The sequence below is a fragment of the Cyclopterus lumpus genome, chromosome 17, assembly GCF_009769545.1.
Source record: "Cyclopterus lumpus isolate fCycLum1 chromosome 17, fCycLum1.pri, whole genome shotgun sequence".
Taxonomy (NCBI): domain Eukaryota; kingdom Metazoa; phylum Chordata; class Actinopteri; order Perciformes; family Cyclopteridae; genus Cyclopterus; species Cyclopterus lumpus.
This window is the reverse complement of record NC_046982.1, coordinates 7919927-7938341: the sequence shown is the minus strand read 5'-3', so window position 1 is coordinate 7938341 and position 18415 is coordinate 7919927. Positions and strand designations below refer to the sequence as shown.

The window sequence follows — 18415 nt, the reverse complement described above, 5'->3', positions numbered from 1 at the left end:
CATGTACACTTTAATTCAATAAAGTGATTTTGATTACTATCTGGGAAGTTCATTCAGCCTATACTGGTAATACATTTATAATATGTTAATGGACAATGGTATGTAGTGTACAAAGTAATATAGCATAGTAATAACAAAGTGTGCTTTCTTAGTACTTTGAATAAGCCAAAAGTATAACTTTTAGTATACTATTACCACAATATTATATTTATAAGGTCCTGAAGAGATGTTTTGAGTTCAGCGCAGAAGTGAAGGAATTCATGGAAGATGGCAGAATGGATGTTTCTGAACTTGATGATCCAAGATGGGTTATGGACGTTGCATTTCTAGTGAACATAACACAGGAGCTGGACACCCTTAACCTGAAGCTCCAGGGCTCTGGTCTCATCCATTTCACAACATGCAGACCTCTTGTGGAAGAGGGCGCAGCCTTCAGTGGGGATGAATATGCTTCTGCTGTTGGAAAACTCCAGCAGGAGTTTGATCAGCGTCTTGCTGACTCCAAGGCACGCTGTGGCACCTTCTCAGCTGATGTGGAGAGTGTCCCAAGGATGTTGCAAATGAAACTTATTGACTTGCAGTGCGACTGTGATCTAAAAGCTAAACTCAGAGATGCACAAAGACAACCAGACCTGACAATTTATGAGAGAATTACCTCCATCCTTCTCTGAGCTGACTAAAGTGTCCCGTCGGGTAATGTGCCTTACTGGAAGCACGTATCTGTGTGAGAAACCTTTCTCGACTATGAACTTTAATAAATGCAAGTATAGGTCCAGGCTTCGTGATGCCCGTCTTGAAGCTGTCCTCTGGGTTTCTACTGTGACCTCAATCAGGGCCACTGAGGCTCAGCTGTGTGAGCAGAAGTGCTGCCAGGTGGCAAGAAATAGAACAAAGTACAAATGTAGTCAGAATTGCATTTGTTGGTTCGGTGCAATGTATCAATAAGTAATGTAAAATAATTTAAGGAAAATATATTTGCACTGTTAAAAACTACTATAAATATGTATAGAAACTGCTCGTTGCATTTTTTTTGTTAAATATGATGAAAATGTGTTTTCATAAATATTATATTATTATTATTATTATATTATATATTTCATGTCGGACTCGCACCACTGTTGTAGTGGCCCTCCGATGAGGCGACAACACCAGCGGTGGCCCCGAGCATGGCGGCTTCTCCAAGCTGTTTTAACTGTATCTGGCAAATCACACGTTGGCTGGTATACTACAGCTGTATGAACTAAAAATATATATTTTTTTGCTGTGAATTAATTGCAATAAATGGATGATAAAAATGCCAAAAATAACTATGCTCTACAATTGTGTTTTTTCTTTTGAATGCCGGCTGTTGCCTATCCAGACGAGAGGTCATTGTCAAATAATCTCTTTACGCATTTTTGTTGAAAGAGCTTTAATAAGCAAAATGAAAAGAAACGGTTGATGAATAAACCAGGTGTAACGTAGACAATCATTACATTCCTCTGACCCTCGTGAACTTTGCAAGAGCGTGCCTTAAAGTGAGTACGTGGGTGTGGACATTGGGTTTGGGTCAGACAGTTCAGTTGGAAATAAGCAGGTGAGCATAGTGCTGCATTTAGCAGCTAAAGAGTCAGATATTTCCTTTAAGAGTTGGACCCAAAACAGAGCTTAAAGAGTGAATATCGGACAAATTAATGAAAATCTCACTCTCGGATGTCTAAAGAGACAACTGTTTGTTTACAAGATCGCTATAACAACTTACATGTGTACCACCTGAGGCAGCTGAAGAAATTCAACCTGCCAAAGACAATGATGGAACACTTTTACACGGCCATCATTGAGTCCATCCTCTGCTCCTCCCTCACCGTCTGGCACGCTGCAGCCACTGCCGAGGACAAGGCCAGGCTGCAGCGCACCATTCGCTCTGCAGAGAGGGTGATTGGCTGCAATCTGCCGTCCCTCCTGGACCTGTTCGCCTCAAGGTCCCTGAAGCGGGCAAGAAAGATTGTAGCCGACCCCTCTCACCCTGGACACATGCTGTTTGAGTGCCTTCCATCTGGCAGGAGGCCGCGGTCCACCAAGTCCAAGACCGCACCCCACTCAAATAGCTTCTTCCCGTCAGCAGTCAGGCTCATCGACGAAGCCCGGATCCCCCACTGACGGTCTCTTCCATCCGCTGGTCTATTTACTACCCCTGGACTCTTTCATCTCATGGTCTTTTTTCCACCGGTCACTCCTCTGCACATACCAGCACACTTAAATAATACACGTCACTTTTACTAAAACTGTAACATTACATACACTTTACAATTGCACTTCATCATACACTGTACATTTCTATGTCTGGTCTGCACTTTGTTGATTGTTTATTTGTTGTTGTTGCTTGTTGTTGTTTGTTATGTTTAACGTCCTATGTTGCACCACCCACCACGTTAAGTTCCTTGTAGGTGTAAACTGATTCTGATTCTGATTAAAAGGTGGTGATATGTTAATATTTGTTTTACAAATTCTGTTGCTTTCATTTCCCCCCTGTTGTTGCTAAAGGTTAGGTTGTTTTAATTGGAGCAATTGCTCTGGCGGTCATGAAAACGTATATAGAAATGAATCGGTTAAAACTCGCTGAGCCCGTTGTGACGTTGTGTTGTATCTTCAGATGAGGTACATAGTGCAGACTCAGGGTCAGCCACCAGACACCCTGCTCACCCTCGGACACAAAACTGGCTGTTTTTTCCAACAAGACGGCAACTCCACGAAACAGTTCCTGGAAACTCAAGGTACCTGCCACTTCACCACTACTCTGACCTCGCTGACTTTCTCTTTGACCTAGAATGTGTCTATTAATTATGTCTATGTTGCGTTTCTAACATATTGTAGAATATGTGGGTCTGTCTGCCTGTTTGTCCACGTTTACTGCACTCAGAATGTCATTGATAACAATAACACAATCTCTTCAGACACCAGAACAGTTCTATCTCCAGGATTCAGTCGATGGAGACCAGGCGCGGGCAATTCAGCTCGCTGTATGATCTCTTGCATGTAGGTGTTGTTGTTTTTGTGTTATTCACATAAAAAATAATAATTCTGAAGCATGCAGAAGCATTCACTTCTGGACGTGTCTTAAGATATTCCTGACCGCTGTTATTGGTTCTTCATTTTACAGATTCAGCTCATCAGGAGTAAAAAGACTGCTGATAAAGTTTCAGAATCGAATGACAGGCTTCTCTTTGGGGACATCCTCAGAGGGATGCTTGAGCTCGATGCTTCAAAGAGACTCACACCCCGTCAGGTGCTCCAGCATCAATTCACCAGCATGCACCACATGGTCAGCAGATACCATCTCAGCTCCTAGTAAGTCGATGTTGAGATTTCAGTTATTAAACTTGTATTGATGTGTGTAGAAGAGAAGACTTTATCTATCTTACTTTATCTGAATGTGGAAGTTTATTCATGTAATTCGTAATTTGTTTGCAGTGTACGGTCTTGTTTTGAGACAATGGACCTCGGTCAGAACCGGACTACTGACAGTGGGAACGCTGTGGGTGGGTCTCTGCAGCGGTCATCCTCAGGGAACCCCCATCCCGTCCAGCAGCACCTTCCTTCTGCTTCTGCTGAGAGAGGCGCCCTTAGCCAGCCACAAGACATCAACCCTCATCCCTGCTCTACTACCCAGACCTCGGGTTCAGTCAATTCAGGGGGTGAAAAGAAAAAGTTCATGACGAAAATGATGACAATGAGACCCCTCATCCATCAAAAAGGGTCCAGTATGGATGGCTCAGGTTGACTCGCCACCATCACTCACATCATTATCAGTCAGTTTACAAAGTATATTTGCAAATTCAGGTTTACTTGAGGCAAACGAAAGGGAAGTTAGAAACTGTCTGAGTGTGAACGAGTGAATTCCAAATACAAGAAATAACTATCGACACCTCTCTATTCTTTGCATTAATATAGATTATTATAATATTTTTTTCCATTGAATGGTATATTTGACACTGAACTTCATCTTTATCTCAGTGATAGTGTCCAAATGAGCATAAAATATCACTATGACCCTGAAATTCTGTCTCTTGTGTTATCATATACTGAATGCAAGTAAAACTACAGAGCAAAATCTGATTGAACCAATCTATGAACTGTCAGAAACAATAGATATCAGGGGCCCCAAGAACACACATTCACAAGGGTGACACTCCCCTTGGGGCTTAGCCCCCCCTTTCTTGGAATCCTACAGACGCCCCTGGCTTTAGGGATCTCTAAAAAACATAAACCTGCTGACCAAAGGTGACAGTTGCATAGTTACCGAAAAATAAAATCATTAACACCATCTTCAACTAGCGAGCATGACATACAGACCCGAGGGAGGCCATTGAGATAATATTGCTCTGGCAGTATGACCGCCTGCGGGGTGTTGAAAGTGGACCAGACACCACGGTCAGCACACCGTCCTAGCTTTTGTTTTTATTTCCCTCCCAAGCATCCCTCGTCGCTCTCGCGTTGGACTACACGCAGATGCAGACAAGCGGACTCCATCAACAGGCTCGTTATTACTATGAAACTTCTGGAGCAATGGAGTTAATGAAAAAGATGAGTCAAAAACCGAATTTAGTCTGATGAACGTTTCAAAGTAGACTGATGGAGAGACAGTGCAGATGCGTTGTGTAGGCCCGGTGATGTCCCAGCAGGTGGTGCCGTTCAGCTTCAAAAGTGTTGCCAGTTTGGGACTACTGTGTCTAAATGTTCACATATGGCAACTAGTCCAACAAAGCACAACATGAAATACTAATGAAAATAGCTAATTCAGTTAAAACAAGTTGAAACACACACAAAGAAACCCTCCTCAGTTTCTCAGTCATACACGTGTGTGTGTGTGTTGAGTGTGTGTGTGTGTGTGTGTGTTGAGTGTGTGTGTGTGTGTGTGTGTGTGTGTGTGTGTGTGTGCGTGTGTTGAGTGTGTGTGTGTGTGTTGAGTGTGTGTGTGTGTGTGTGTGTGTGTTGAGTGTGTGTGTGTGTGTGTGTGTGTGTGTGTGTGTGAGTGTGTGTGTGTGTGTGTGTGTGTGTGTGCGTGTGTTGAGTGTGTGTGTGTGTGTGTGTGTGTGTGTGTGTGTGTGTGAGTGTGTGTGTGTGTGTGTGTGTTGAGTGTGTGTGTGTGTGTGTGTGTGTGTGTGTGTGTGTGAGTGTGTGTGTGTGAGTGTGTGTGTGTGTGTGTGTGTGTGAGTGTGTGTGAGTGTGTGTGTGTGTGTGTGTGAGAGTGTGTGTGTGTGTGTGTGAGTGTGTGTGTGTGTGTGTGTGTGTGTGTGTGTGTGTGTGTGAGAGAGTGTGTGTGTGTGTGTGAGTGTGTGTGTGTGTGTGTGTGTGTGTGTGTGTGTGTGTGTGTGTGTGTGTGTGTGTGTGTGTGTGTGTGTGTGTGTGTGTGCAGCTTTGTAAAGCAGTTAACAGATATAGTCCCCCCAAGACAAAGAACGATGAACACATGTTTTCCAGGAGGAGGAGCATTCAGAGCTGTGTGAATAATCCACAAGAATCATTGAATCATTAGTCTTTTTACTATTTAATGTCTCTCGGGACATTGGTCAGGAAATCAAAACATAGTCCATTTATTAACACAGTGTGAATTTCTTAAACATCTCATGTTTCTTAAATGCCGTTGATTTCCAACAGATGAACAACTTGTTCCCCAAATGTCTCCACATATGAGTGTGAAGAATAAAACAATCGTTTGGAACTCCTCTGTAAAATGTTTTTTTTGTAAACTTTCTTTTAAAAGTCAGTGGACAGCCTGGCCTGCAGCATTACATCCTATAATACTCACTTTTCACTGAGGCTCACAGCAGCGACTTGCTCAGGGTCATGTCTGTGGTTTCAAACATTAACAAACAGGAACGCCACTCTGCAAGCTCGTGTACTAGGTGGTGACAAGTGACTCTCCTGTGCCCCTCTGGGCATGACCCACGCATCACTAATATCCTAAAACATATCTGGGCCTTCCGACAGGAGAGCGAAATGATTGGGCTTTGTGGATTGACAACCTGAGGATGACAAGTTATTCCATGTGTGCATTAATCAGTGCTGCATACATCTGCCCTGAGGAGGCCAGTCGATCAATATTTAATCACACTGACGCCTCCCTCATTATAGTATCCTGGTGTTTGTTTGTATGTGTGTACACGCTTGTGGTGTGTATACAGCAGCTAGTGTTTAGTCCACAGAGCTCTAAATTGAAGTCTTTGTTCTTAATGAGTGTTTGGCCTTATTCAGAAATAGAGCCATATCAATTACCATACTGATGCGAGTCGAGGGCAGTCTGCATACCAATTTGCCTACTTTACCTCACTTTGATATCATCAATGGCCGACAGCATATTTGCTGAATGTGCGGAAACTTCAAAGGCTGATGCTCGGTAGGAATGTGCTGTTAAACCGTAAACATTAGGAGGGGGCAATAAATCTGTCAGTGCAAACAGCCAGTGTGAGAAGATCGTTTCCATGGCTTACACAGCAACAAGCCCGTTGTCTTCATGGTGATCACTGTCAATATGAAGGTCCCATGTAAGAGCCCGAGGAAGGAGGGGAACACTGATCCAACGAGTGTAGAGAATTAAATATTCTTGGATGTTTGAGCGCAACAAGAATTTGACCTTTGACTCCCTTTTTACGTTCTATCCGCCTTCATCATATGAATTCTGGTGGCTAAAAAAAAGAGAGAGAGCTGCAGTCGAAACATGTTAGCTGCCATTCACATTCACAGAGGAATGCTGGCGAGGCTTCACAATGTTGTCAGTCAGTACATCAGATAAGATTCATAAACAAGATGGATGGCGTCTCGCATACCACCAGTTCCTGGTCTGTGTTTTCACATACAATCTTCTCTGTCAGAAACACCCAGCACTGTTTCCCTTCTTTTGATTCATCTGTCATGTTTTATAGTATGTGTATACAATATAAAAGCACCATCGCACTGAACTGAAAGCTCCCTTTGTTGAGTTGTTGGGTCCAAACATCCCCCATAAGGCAGCTATAGGGCAAGTTTATTTGTATAGCACATTTCAACAACAAGGCAATTCAAAGTGCTTCACATAAGGTCAAATGACATCTTTTAAATACTTTCCTCTTACATTCTTGTGATGTTTCGATACTCACCTTGGATCCCACTGAGGGTGTGCACACGGCTTTGTGCCCTCAATGTCTCAACTGGTGTCACAGACATTGGGATGTAGTGCTAAACGAGACACTAAGTGTTTTACTTCCTTCCTCCACGGGGAGGTCCGAGCACCGAATCGGCACCTCTGGAGCTGTCGAGATCCGGTGTCTTGCTCAAGGACACTTCAGCATAGAGGACGCTTGGCAACGTTAGTGGATTGTGAAAACAACAGGTTCAGTGATGGAAATGAGTTATTGGGTAAGGACGACAGCCCGAGAGGAATAAAGTAATGTAAAAAACATCGTAGCAAAAATGCTATATCATTTCTTCTCTCCTCAAAACATTAGTAGTTAATGGGATTGATGACATCTGAAGAAAACAGATAAACATTACTTAAAGTAAATCTGCATATTAATACAACTAAAATCGTCAGAGCACGTGAGGACATGCGTGTCTGTCGCCTTCAAAATGACTGCTCGTGTGTCATACTTTAAAATAGGACGCATGGCAAACATTGTATGTATCTATTCTATTGTATCTATTGCTACTTTAGACCGGGTTCCCCCAGGACCCCAATACATTGGTCGTCTTTAAAAGCACCGGTTAAAACAGGAAACAATGACGCAAAGTGATCGGGAACTGGTTGAGCACCTGTGAGCTCTGACAACACACACATCTCTGGGGTCTGCAGCGGTTGGTAGGATGAGGTTGAATTACTTGATCAATTATTAATCAGCTGCTCAGTTGTAAGCAATAATAAGATCAAATTTGGGGTTGAACATTGTCAAAAAAAGATTCCATTGTCTCGGCTTTATCCTATCTATTTGATGATAATCAGATGGTCTTTCTAGTTTTCAATACTTGGCAAGCCAAAGTTTATTTATATTACTGGCTTATAAGTGATTTATTGGTAATTTATTAAGGGTGCCTGTTGTAGAAAGCGATACTGTGGCATTTTATAAATATATTAAACCAAAACAACTAAAATGGCCAAAAGCATCTGGTGAAAAAAGTAACGCGAATATACAGCATTTAACATTACAATGTGTGAAATCATCTCTACCGCAGCCATATTTCATATTTCACACACATGTTGCGCACAGAACGATGACTGTTGAAACATTTCAGTGGAGCCAGATGAAGCCAAAGCGTCCATTGTCGTCATCATTGTCCTGCTGCATTGTGAAGTCTCATTGTCAGCGCTGCATAACCGCCCTAAACCGGTACAAGTTGGGGGGGTATTTATTTCTTTATTTATTTACAGGGTTTAGGAACGCAGCACATGTGAGCAAAGGTTGATGGAGGCTCACAGGAATTTCAAAAGGCATTAGAGGCTAATCTGGGAGAAACCTGTCTTTGTCACTTGTAGGGTTACGTGTCCCTAAGAGAATGCGATCTATGTCAAGCATGCTCTTCATGGCCAGAAGAGAACAAGAGAGCAGGCCACCCGAGAAAGTTGAACCCAAAAGAATTCCGCTCTGGTATTCATTAATGAAGAGCACTCTTCTCTGGGGTGGAACAAGAGCCCAGGAATGGGGAGGTAGGGTGACAATGTGAGAGGAAACAGGAAGACAACATCTACCAAAACAGACTCTTTAAAAAAAAAACATTATGAGTGTATTTGAGATCATCTTTATGTCTTTTGTTGCAAATGAAACAATTCTCAAGTCAACGAGCCAGTTAATGTATATTAGAATATTTTATTGCTTTATGAAATGTTGCATGAATTCAACTGTAAAAACCTTCATATGGTTTGAAGTTCACAGAAATGTCTGTTTTAAGTCAACACTTGGTTGGTTGTGTACAGCTTGACATGACCGTGATTGTCGGCACATAACTTACAACAAACATACATAAAACTCTTTGGCAGCCTGCTCAAAGCACTAAAACAACAATACAAACATCTGTATAAAATATAATAATAATAATAATAATAATAATAATAATAATAATTAACCTGTTTGTTAGTCCAAAGCTCACAGTACACCAAAAACAAAAACACAGTGTGGTTTTCAACTTGTATCCCACAACGGTGACCGGACCAGCAGAATCACCACATCAGGACACACACTCACAGACTGTAATCACACACGCAAACATACTTAAAAAGAAGGAAAAAGTCGCCCGAAAAAAAAGCAGATGATGAAATCAACACCATGATGCAACACCCTACCAAAAAGGACAAACAACACCGCGTCTGTATCGGTTGGTCTTCTGTGTATTACGCAACTCATCGTTCACACACCTCTGAGCCTTTGCAGAGCCGGCTACTCCAGCGTAGGAGACATGGACAGTGAGAGCATTCAGATCAGCAGTGTTTCATGTGTTATGAGCTTAAATTATTCAACAAAGGGAAGTCTTCCAAACAGATAAGATCCATGTGATGGGAATGAGGTTACTCGAATCAACAGTTTATTTTTTTTATTTTTTTGAGAGCAGGGGGAATGGAGGTCACTTAGATAACCTTTTATTGAATATTTATCGAGAAGAGCGCGAGGCTTAAGTTAATATTTGGGGAATGTGGAAACCAGGTAAGATAAATATGTAGCTTCTTAATTCACTGGGTTGGGAAAGGAGATGAAGGGGGAAATCAGGGAGGGGAGGGGGAGCAGCAATTATATATGTATATCTATATAAATATAAATATATATACATATATTTATATAAATATTTTTGGCATACACTCTCTGTTGCCCTATTACAATCCACAATACTGTCCGCAGTACCTCAGAAGATTCATCTTTTCTCTTCCAGCTGGGCAGACTGCCTGCAGCTGTCCAGCTTAGTGAGAGGGAGTGAGTCGGAGCACAGCTCTTATTCTCAAAATGTGAAAACAGTCCTTTTTTTTCTTTCTTCGTGCATTGGCCTCCTTCCACAACATTCTTGCATCCAATATTTAATCCACTCTCTATTCAAAGACTTGCACTCTTCACAGATTCTCAAAATTGTTTTTCCCCTCATTCAAAATCCACCTCTCGGTTCTTTAAATGAAGATTTCCACTGCCTCTGACTCCAGCTCATCCAGGCCTCTGAAGGGGTTTAAGGGCAACTTCTTGGACGCTCCTTTGTCTAAAGGGGGAAAGGAGAGAATTAATAAATATATAAATGCTTTGAGGCTAAAACAGTGGAAGAATGTCCTAGATTGAGCTCAGCTATCAATGACTAAAGGTTAACAGAGATTGTCCACACTCAAACAGACACTCTATGTAAATATGCTCAGTCAACAGATCCACAGTATTTCCTAACCATGCACATTCCTCAAAGCCCACATTATGAACCATGACCTGGACAGATGCTGCGTGATTGGCTGGTTAGGAGGCGGCTTGGTTAATCAATCTGAGCATCCATGAAGCCAAGGGCCCAAACTTTAAATGCTGTATGTGTGTGTTTTGTGTCGTGGAGTCTGAGCTGGTGAAGGCTTGTTTATTCATGGGTGCAAATTATTTCTCATTCAAGATTCATACTGAGAGCACTATTGGATGGATTATTGGCCCTCATAAACCAACCCTTTCATGCATATTTGATAGATGGCTCACCGCTGTTGAGCTTCGCAGTGCTGGCGGCCTCCTTGGCTTTCGTCCCCTTGACCCGCCGCTCGAGCGTTCCAGGTTCGGACTGAGTGGAGAACTGACCAGTTGGCGAAGTCTGGTCGTCTGAGAGACTCATACCTAAAAGACAACCGTACCGGTCAGCAGCGCCTCAAACTGTTATCCATTATGGGGATCAAACATCATACTGTGCGCTGTTATCTTCTTTATGGTCAAGTCAAAGTCTTTCTTATTTAGAAAAATGAAAACAGAAGAGTGTTTGACTGGAATACAAAGTGTAATGTAAGACGTACAGTCGTCTGCTTAGCTTCAGTACCACTGAAATGTATTATTTATAAAATTAGGGCAACGTTATGATCCTCACCACTACTCCTTGCGTTGCTTTTGGCGCTGCTGATGGAGGTGTTGGAAGAGGCTGGTCGGAGAGGCGCCGCCGCTGTATTCAGGAGGTTTGTGCGGGGACTCTGCTCATCCTTCCGCCCTTGGTCCTGATGCAGCCGCTGGTTGAGGATCTTGATCACAGCGTCCTTTTCCAAGATCTGAGCGTAAAGAGCGCGGATCCTGCTCTCCATCTCCTGATTCCTGTAGTCAGCAACTGGCAGATCCTCGTTGAAACTGTTGTTAGAGGAGTGGCATGGCGAGTGGTTAATGATGGTGGTGTCTCTGTAAAGGAAAAGATAAAAGTCTTGGGTTTGACTTCAATTCAAATGAGCTGGGGGAAAAACATGCGTACGTGGGACGTCCCGTCAAATGCAAAGCAAAAGTCTACAATGTTTACCTCTGGGCAGCGGCCGTGGCAGCCACCTCCATTGCAAACTGCCTCATGGTGCTCTCTTCCAGGTACTTCTGCTCCCAGCGCACCATGTCGGCCTCGAGGGCCAGGATTCTCTCCTCGCGCTCCCGCAGACGCTCTTGGAGGGAGCCCATGGTCACTCCTGGTGGCTGGGACTGCCTCTGTGGTGGAGGGAGAGAGGCTTTAAAACAGGTGGCAAGGGATACTAAAACTACTTGAAGGATATAGTACAGAAATCCGGCTTTTTGATTGTGGCCTAGGACAGGATGTGTACCTGTTGTGCCCTCAGACTCCTGAGCTCCTGCTCTAGTCGTGTCCTCAGCTTCATCTCCAGGGTCTCCCTCTTCTCACAGGTGGACTGTAGCTGAGCCAGCGCACTCTGAAGTCTCTCCACCTTCTCCACATACGCCCTCTTCCTCCTCAACTCCTCCTCAAGCTGGCGACCCCGTCCGCGAGCTGCGTCCAGGGCCTCCTCGAGTCGCTTCGACCTCAGGCTCTGCTCCTCCGCTGTGGATCGAAATCGCTCCAGCTCCCGCTCTACGCGCTCCCGCTCAGAGTTCTGCTCCTCATCTGAAGAGAAGGAAAAGTAAACGGTTGGCATGTTTTGATGAATGTGGCTGTGATCTAAATAGTAGTTTTGGGCACAAGTGCTAGGAGATGAAATCATTCCAAATCGGCCTGAGGTTCTTTAATACATATAAGCTTCAAGCCATAATTTCTCCCTCCTGAGTCCAACCACAGTAATAAGCACCAGCGTTGCTACATGGTGGCCAGTGTTCTTCATTTAGCAAAGCAGTCCTGGAATGCTGAGAGGAAGAAGGAGGAGGAGGAAGGGGGAGAAAGCCGCCCTATCCCTTTGACCCACATAGCACAGGCCATTCCTCATCAAGGCCATACAAACACCACCACTCTGCTTGAGTCCAGTTCCTTAAACAGACTGCATAAATCACACTAACAACAGGTGGGGGAACCTCATTTCTATCACTTCCACTGCTGCTCTGTGATTTAGAGCCCGCTCGTTTCCCTTTGCAAAGAAGTGCGCGGATTGAATTTCCTATTATTGCGCTTTCCCACCAAATAAGCCGAGGTTATGCAAGAGACATTCCAGCATGCAGGACACCCGTAGCTACGAAAAGGGCCCCATGCTATGCTACGATCCGATCCAATCAGGCATGTTGATTACAAAGGAGGATGCAACAGAGAGCCGGGGAGAGGGGAGCCAAATAGAATGACATACTCACTTTGTTCAAGGAGTTTCGCCATGATGTGCTGGTTATGGTCGGCTGCTTCTACTTCTTTTGCGACGTGCGTTCGGGCATTTTCCAAGTTTTCTGTAACGCGCCAACGTTTTAGAATTAGACTACGCTGTGAAATAAGTCTGGATATGGTGTTTTTATAGGGTAATCAAACGTGGTTTTGTGGCAGGAGTTCCTACCTCTCAGGTCTCTGTTGAAGTCCTGCAGCCTCCTGATCTCAGCCACTAGCCTCCTCCTCAGTGTCTGCTCCAGGTTTTCCCTCTTACAGCTGCCCTGCATCAGCGTCTCATAAGCCTCCGAAATACGCTGGATCTCCTGCTCCAACTGAAAAAGGGGGAAGAAAAGAAGAGGGGATGGGGGAAAGATTTTGGAGAGCGAGAGGAGCAGAGAAAAGGAGAAGGTGGAGAAGAGGAATTTTTGGTTAACCTACTTCACATGCCAGGGAGGAGCTGGAATGTGGATTCATGTTGTTACAGTGCATAGATACATTATGTACGACAGGGTACATATGCGACTGTGTGTATACAGTACACTCAGTGTGTGTGTGTGTGTGTGTGTGCGCAAGGGCAGTATAATTCTGGAAAGGAATTCAAGCCTGCACCACTCCCTGTGCGACTGATTTATATCTACATTCCTGAGGGCTGATAGCGCTAGTTCCAGGTGTATGAGCGCACAGGAGCGTGCACGTACGCAACACACCGCAAATAACAAGTTAACATGCACACAATGACTCTCACACACACACACACACACACACACACATCTGGGAAGGCTGCCAGCAGAGGGAAGGTGTGCATGCCTGTGCCTGGGTTGTGGAAACGGCAAAGAGAAACCCACCATTATAGCAGTCACACAGGCATGTTTACTCAGGGCTGTGGCCTGACGGGGAAAACTTTCCAAACCCCGCAATTATAATTCCTTTAGGCTGAGACAAGGCAATGGCCATGTGACATAACTCCAGAAGAGAGAGGAGTGGATTTTTAGCAAAGATTGGCTGAGGTGTCACATGTCTCTGAAGCTGTTGTTCCACCACGTTGATCAAGTAAAGATGCTTATCTCAGGCCTGTTTAGTTGGAGAGTCCATAACAAAAAGAGCAGGCTCAGAGAGAAGGTGGAAAACGTGCTGTTTGGTGTAAATACAAAAGAGACCTTTCACTTTTTACACAGCAGCCCACCACCTGCCACGGACCCCCACCCCCATCAGCTGTGTGTGCGGGTCACAGCCCGATCAACTGCTGTCTGACAAGCCCTAGATTAGGCCGAAAATCTATGACCTGCCTGGAACTAAAACACACACAAGCACGCACACTCCGGCCTCCACAAGGTCAGCCCCACAATGAAAGGAGTGTATAAACACAGTAGCGGGCTGTGACCTCTGTTTGTGCCTCTGTAGTATATAAGGTAGCAGCTGCTGATCTCATCTGCCCCGTCCAGATGAGGGAGTGTGCTTGGAGTTTGGACGTCAGGGAGACAACTGTTGACCGGGCTTGGGTTTCATAGACAGGTGTGGGGGTGAAGGATGATGTCTGGCTGGTCCGCAGCTAAATAACTTTGGAGCGTTTCCCTCTGAAATTGAGTCGCAGATGTTGTGACAACCCCTGATTTTGTATTGGGCTTCAATAAGTAAAATGAAACGCCCCTGAATGAAATGGAAAGCTAGCTGGAGTTTTGAGTGTTTAACAAGACCTGTGAGAGTTGCCAGCCGCAATAAACAACAATAAGACTTTCTCTCTACGGAGAGCCTCTCCTTACCTTCTGAATGCGGCCAGTCTTTTCTCTGTGCGCCTCCAGCTCTTGCCTCAGCCTCTCATTCTCCATCAGCAGCAGCTCCACCTGGTTGGGCTCCTCCAAGCCAGCAGGTGGCAGGCTGTTGAATGCGCTGTAGCAGGGCACTTCAGCTGGCTGACCCGACTGGACATACCTACGAGACAGACAATGCGGAGTGAAAACATCTGAATTTGTGGCCGATTCAGAACGTTTGGTGCGGCCAGCTTAAGCTATTTCAGAGCAAGGCATCCAAAATATCGCTCTATTCCCATCTATCGAGGAGCAGACAAGCTGACTCCAGAGGCTGTAAAGAATGTAAAAGCCTATATGAGGAACATACTTTTGAGAAGGCATCCAAGGCAACACAAGCATGTGAAACTATCCTGTTCCACTATGCCGAGCATTACAAACACCTGCAGGGCTGGACTTGTTCTCCTCTAAGTATTCCAAGACGCAAATCGGTACGCAGTCCACAGTGTGACTCACATTGATAAGTATGTGTTTACGCATGCGAGACACAATGACGAGCCCTGGAAGGTCTGGCTCTAGTACAAAAACTACGTTACAGAATATGATGTCATCTTCAAGTGGTTAAAAAAAATGTAAAAAACAGTCACACACATGATTATGCCCTTGTTGTTTATGTACCTGTGCTGTTGTGCCTGCACCGGCTCCTGGACCTGATGAGGGATAAATCCGTGGCCCTGGATGGGGGCCGAGTACTCTGGAGGCGGGGTGCGCTTGTCCAGGCTCTGCCGTGTGCTCTGGAGGCCTTGTGGAGCGTAGTAAGCGAGCTCTGGGTAGCTGTGAGAGATGCTCTTGATGGCCTCTGCTTTAGTAGCTGCATCACTCCTCTCCAGAGATATCTGCATGCAATGCTCACTGAGGGACCGCACGTGGCTGCACTTCAGCTCCATCAGATCTGCCTCTTCGTGGAAGGCCCCCTCATGCAGGAGCCCTTCATGGAGCTGCCTGGTGGGGCCTGTCGGGGTCCAGTGGGAGGCCAGATACTGAGAGTGCACCTTGGCCTGCTCATAAGTTGGCAGCTCCTCCCCGTGCAGCTGGTAGAGCTGGTAGCCACTTTCTGAGTGGTGGTAGTCGCCCTGGTGCTCCTGGCCCTGGGGCTCCTGCCTCGCAGAGAGCTGAGGGAACGGAGGGTCCTCCTGGGTGAGACTCTCCAAAGAGGATCGTGGGCTCCTGCCCATGTCGCCTCCACTGCTGGGTCCACTTCCACTGCCTCCACGCAGGGCCTGCTGCTGGATGGCTAATAACGTGCGGGTGTCTGTGGGGTTTCCGTAGCGCAGCTGCTCCTGTATGAGCCGGTGCAGGACCGTGCCAGACGGCTCTTCAGTGGACGACATCATGCTTTGCGTGCGCTGTTATCTTCTTTATGGTCAAGTCAAAGTCTTTCTTATTTAGAAAAATATTTAAATAAATCGGCTGCCAACCTGGAACAGAGCAGAATGAGGGAATAAATTGGAATCAGCCACACAGTATATATATATATATATATATATATATATATATATATATATATATATACACAGGAGACAACTGAATACTGACAAAGTGCCATACAGATGAAAGGATGTGTTTGAGGCATGTAGGTCATGGCAATAACAACAACACCTGCTACACTGATAACACAATATAAACATATCCTTTTCATATAAAATAAATAACAGCTTCCCGATTGTATGTTTTAGCTCGAGTGTAATAATGTGAAAACAGTGTAGCCTTGAGTCTAATTCCCCAACAGCGACAACACAGAGATGTGGAGACATTTTTCCACAGCAGGCAACACAAAAAAAAAATGCATGCGCCAAGAATTCCAATCTCACGGGGGAGCAAAAGCGCCCAAAAGCGCCTCGTTAAACAACTTCATCGTATTGCTTATTGTTTCCCTGGTAAAAAAAAATTAAAAAAGCACACACCTCACATCGCGATCGATCCCCTCACGGCCCACTACAGTCTCACGAGTGTGAACCAGAAGTTACTTCTCTTCGAGTTTGCGCTCGTTTTTCTGTCGCGGCGAAGGGAGAGAGAGAGGAAAGGAGGAGGAGGAGGAGGAGGAGAGGAGGGGGGGACAAGAAGAGTCTCTCTTTCTTACCAGCTCACGCGCTCATCGCAACGAAACGTTGCTCTCGATGTCGACGTCAAAAAAAAGCCAGAGTAATTCCCTCTACTTCCATGAGTTGTCGTGTGTGTTGTCGTCGCTCCTCTCTGGCTGTGAAATGATCGCGCGGAGAGCAGGCGGCGATAATAAGTAACCGAGGAGGGACTGAGGCCGGAATGCCAGGAATGTCAAACGCGAGGTCCCTCTGGGATCAAAAGCGTAAAACCACACGGGGGTGGAGGGGGGAGCATTCCCAATGAGGAGTTAAATGGAGGATATGATATACAGGGCATGTGCGCTTCCAGAATGAATGCATTGATGCTCCGTGAAAGGGCAAAAGTTCCTTCCTGCGACACGTGTGGCAGCGTTTTGTGTCTTTTGGCTCTCCAAAAGGACTCATTCCGTGATACAAACAACAACAACAACAACAAACAACTCAAAGTATTCAGTGTAAAAAGAAAAGGTCGAAGCTCTGCGTTAAACTTTACTGAGTAAAAACATGTACTAAACTAAAGGGAGATCAATCTAGATGGTTTTTTGAGTTGCTCATATTTTGGAAATATCGTCCTTCTCTACGTTATAATGAGACTGTAAGGCACTCAGCTTGTGGTGCTCAGATCCCCCCAAAAAATACATTTGAATAGCTCAACAGCGATGTCTCTTGTTCAAAGAATTATTGACCCAGTTACTCAAGATAATTCAACGTATTTATGAGTTTGGGATGAACTGTCCCTTTAGAGTAAATGTGCAAAAGTAGAATTAGGTCAAATGAATTGTCACCTTGGACCTTTAGTTTGACTAGATCTATGATAATAAACTGCATATAGATATATATCATTTTATTTAGCATGTCAAGTCTTAATCTGAACTAACTAGAGCTGTATGAAGTACATTTGTTCTCTGTGAAAAGTATTGTCGTAGTAGTGCATACAATTGACATTTACTCAAGTAATGGTGTACTTGAGTAAATGTACTTAATTGAGTGTCTCTCCTTTGTCTCTCTGATGGGTTGTTTGTGTCTTATATGGGCCAGAAACAGGAAGGGAGAGCTCTACAGCAAATTGGGTTGCTTGGAATTTGGTTTCAGAGTAATTCAAGCTCCTCGCATTCACTGCAGGACACTATGGATGAGTGAAACTCCTCTTGTCTGTGAAAGTATGTGTGTGTGTTTGTGTGTGTCTGTGTGGTGTGTGGCAGCTGTCCACTGGAATCTGAGGTGTGCGTGTGCCCCATTACTACACACAGTGGCTCTTTGTACCCTACATCACACTACGCGGTGCAGAGCAGAGTCTGGAGAATGCTACAGATGGGCACAAGTCTCAAACACGCAGGGGTTGTCCTCCTGCTGAGACCAGGTCACACACATAGTCACAACACGTATGGATGGCTGGAGAGTCGAGGGACAGCAGCTTTATTTCGGTCAAAAGACCAGACTGAGCTGTTTATTACCCGTGTGTAGGTATATGCTATATTGAGGACTGTAGGGGACTCAATATAGCATATATAAAGACTCTGACTTTTACTGTGGGGGCCCTTTAAATAGCAGAACATGTTGCCATAACAGACCAATCATGTGTTTGGGGATGTGGAGGGAGAGAAAGGAACAAACGAATCGGGAGGTTTACAGATGCAATCCACCTTTTCCCTCCAGAAGCCTCCGGCAGACAAAACACAAATGGGTGCAATCAAAGCGCAACGGTCATCGATTGCTGTACAGTATGTGGCCACTGGCCTCGGGCGGATTATCTCATTAAACCTAAAAATCTATAGACACAATGAGGCGGTATTGAACTGACGATGGTATGTGTCCACGTCATCT

The 18415-nt window shown here is 44.8% G+C and overlaps 1 protein-coding gene across 2 annotated transcripts; it reads right to left on the bottom strand.

Moving 5' to 3' along the window:
* Positions 1 to 8796: 8796 nt before the first annotated feature.
* On the bottom strand, positions 8797 to 16889 carry amotl2b (angiomotin like 2b). 2 transcript variants are annotated; one of them, XM_034556144.1, is made up of 10 exons: positions 16591 to 16889; positions 15129 to 15928; positions 14466 to 14634; positions 12893 to 13037; positions 12699 to 12788; positions 11732 to 12027; positions 11443 to 11618; positions 11029 to 11327; positions 10653 to 10784; positions 8797 to 10185 (listed from the first exon to the last, which is right to left on the bottom strand). In XM_034556144.1, the coding sequence occupies exons 2-10, from the start codon at positions 15842 to 15844 to the stop codon at positions 10100 to 10102; spliced, it is 2109 nt and encodes a 702-aa protein (XP_034412035.1). In that variant the 5' UTR covers positions 15845 to 15928; positions 16591 to 16889; the 3' UTR covers positions 8797 to 10099. The 2 variants fall into 2 exon arrangements, with proteins under 2 accessions (XP_034412035.1, XP_034412034.1); XM_034556143.1 differs by lacking the exon at positions 16591 to 16889 and adding an exon at positions 16415 to 16522.
* Positions 16890 to 18415: the final 1526 nt, after the last annotated feature.

Bases quoted from the DNA above. Each gene is read 5' to 3' on its own strand.
- amotl2b (XM_034556144.1), bottom strand. From the start codon at position 15,844: ATGATGTCGTCCACTGAAGAGCCGTCTGGCACGGTCCTGCACCGGCTC. The intron at 13,038-14,465 runs GTAAGGAGAGGC...CCCCTTTTTCAG, and splicing joins AGACTGGCCGCATTCAGAAG to TTGGAGCAGGAGATCCAGCG. The intron at 10,785-11,028 runs GTGAGGATCATA...GTTGTCTTTTAG, and splicing joins AAGCAACGCAAGGAGTAGTG to GTATGAGTCTCTCAGACGAC.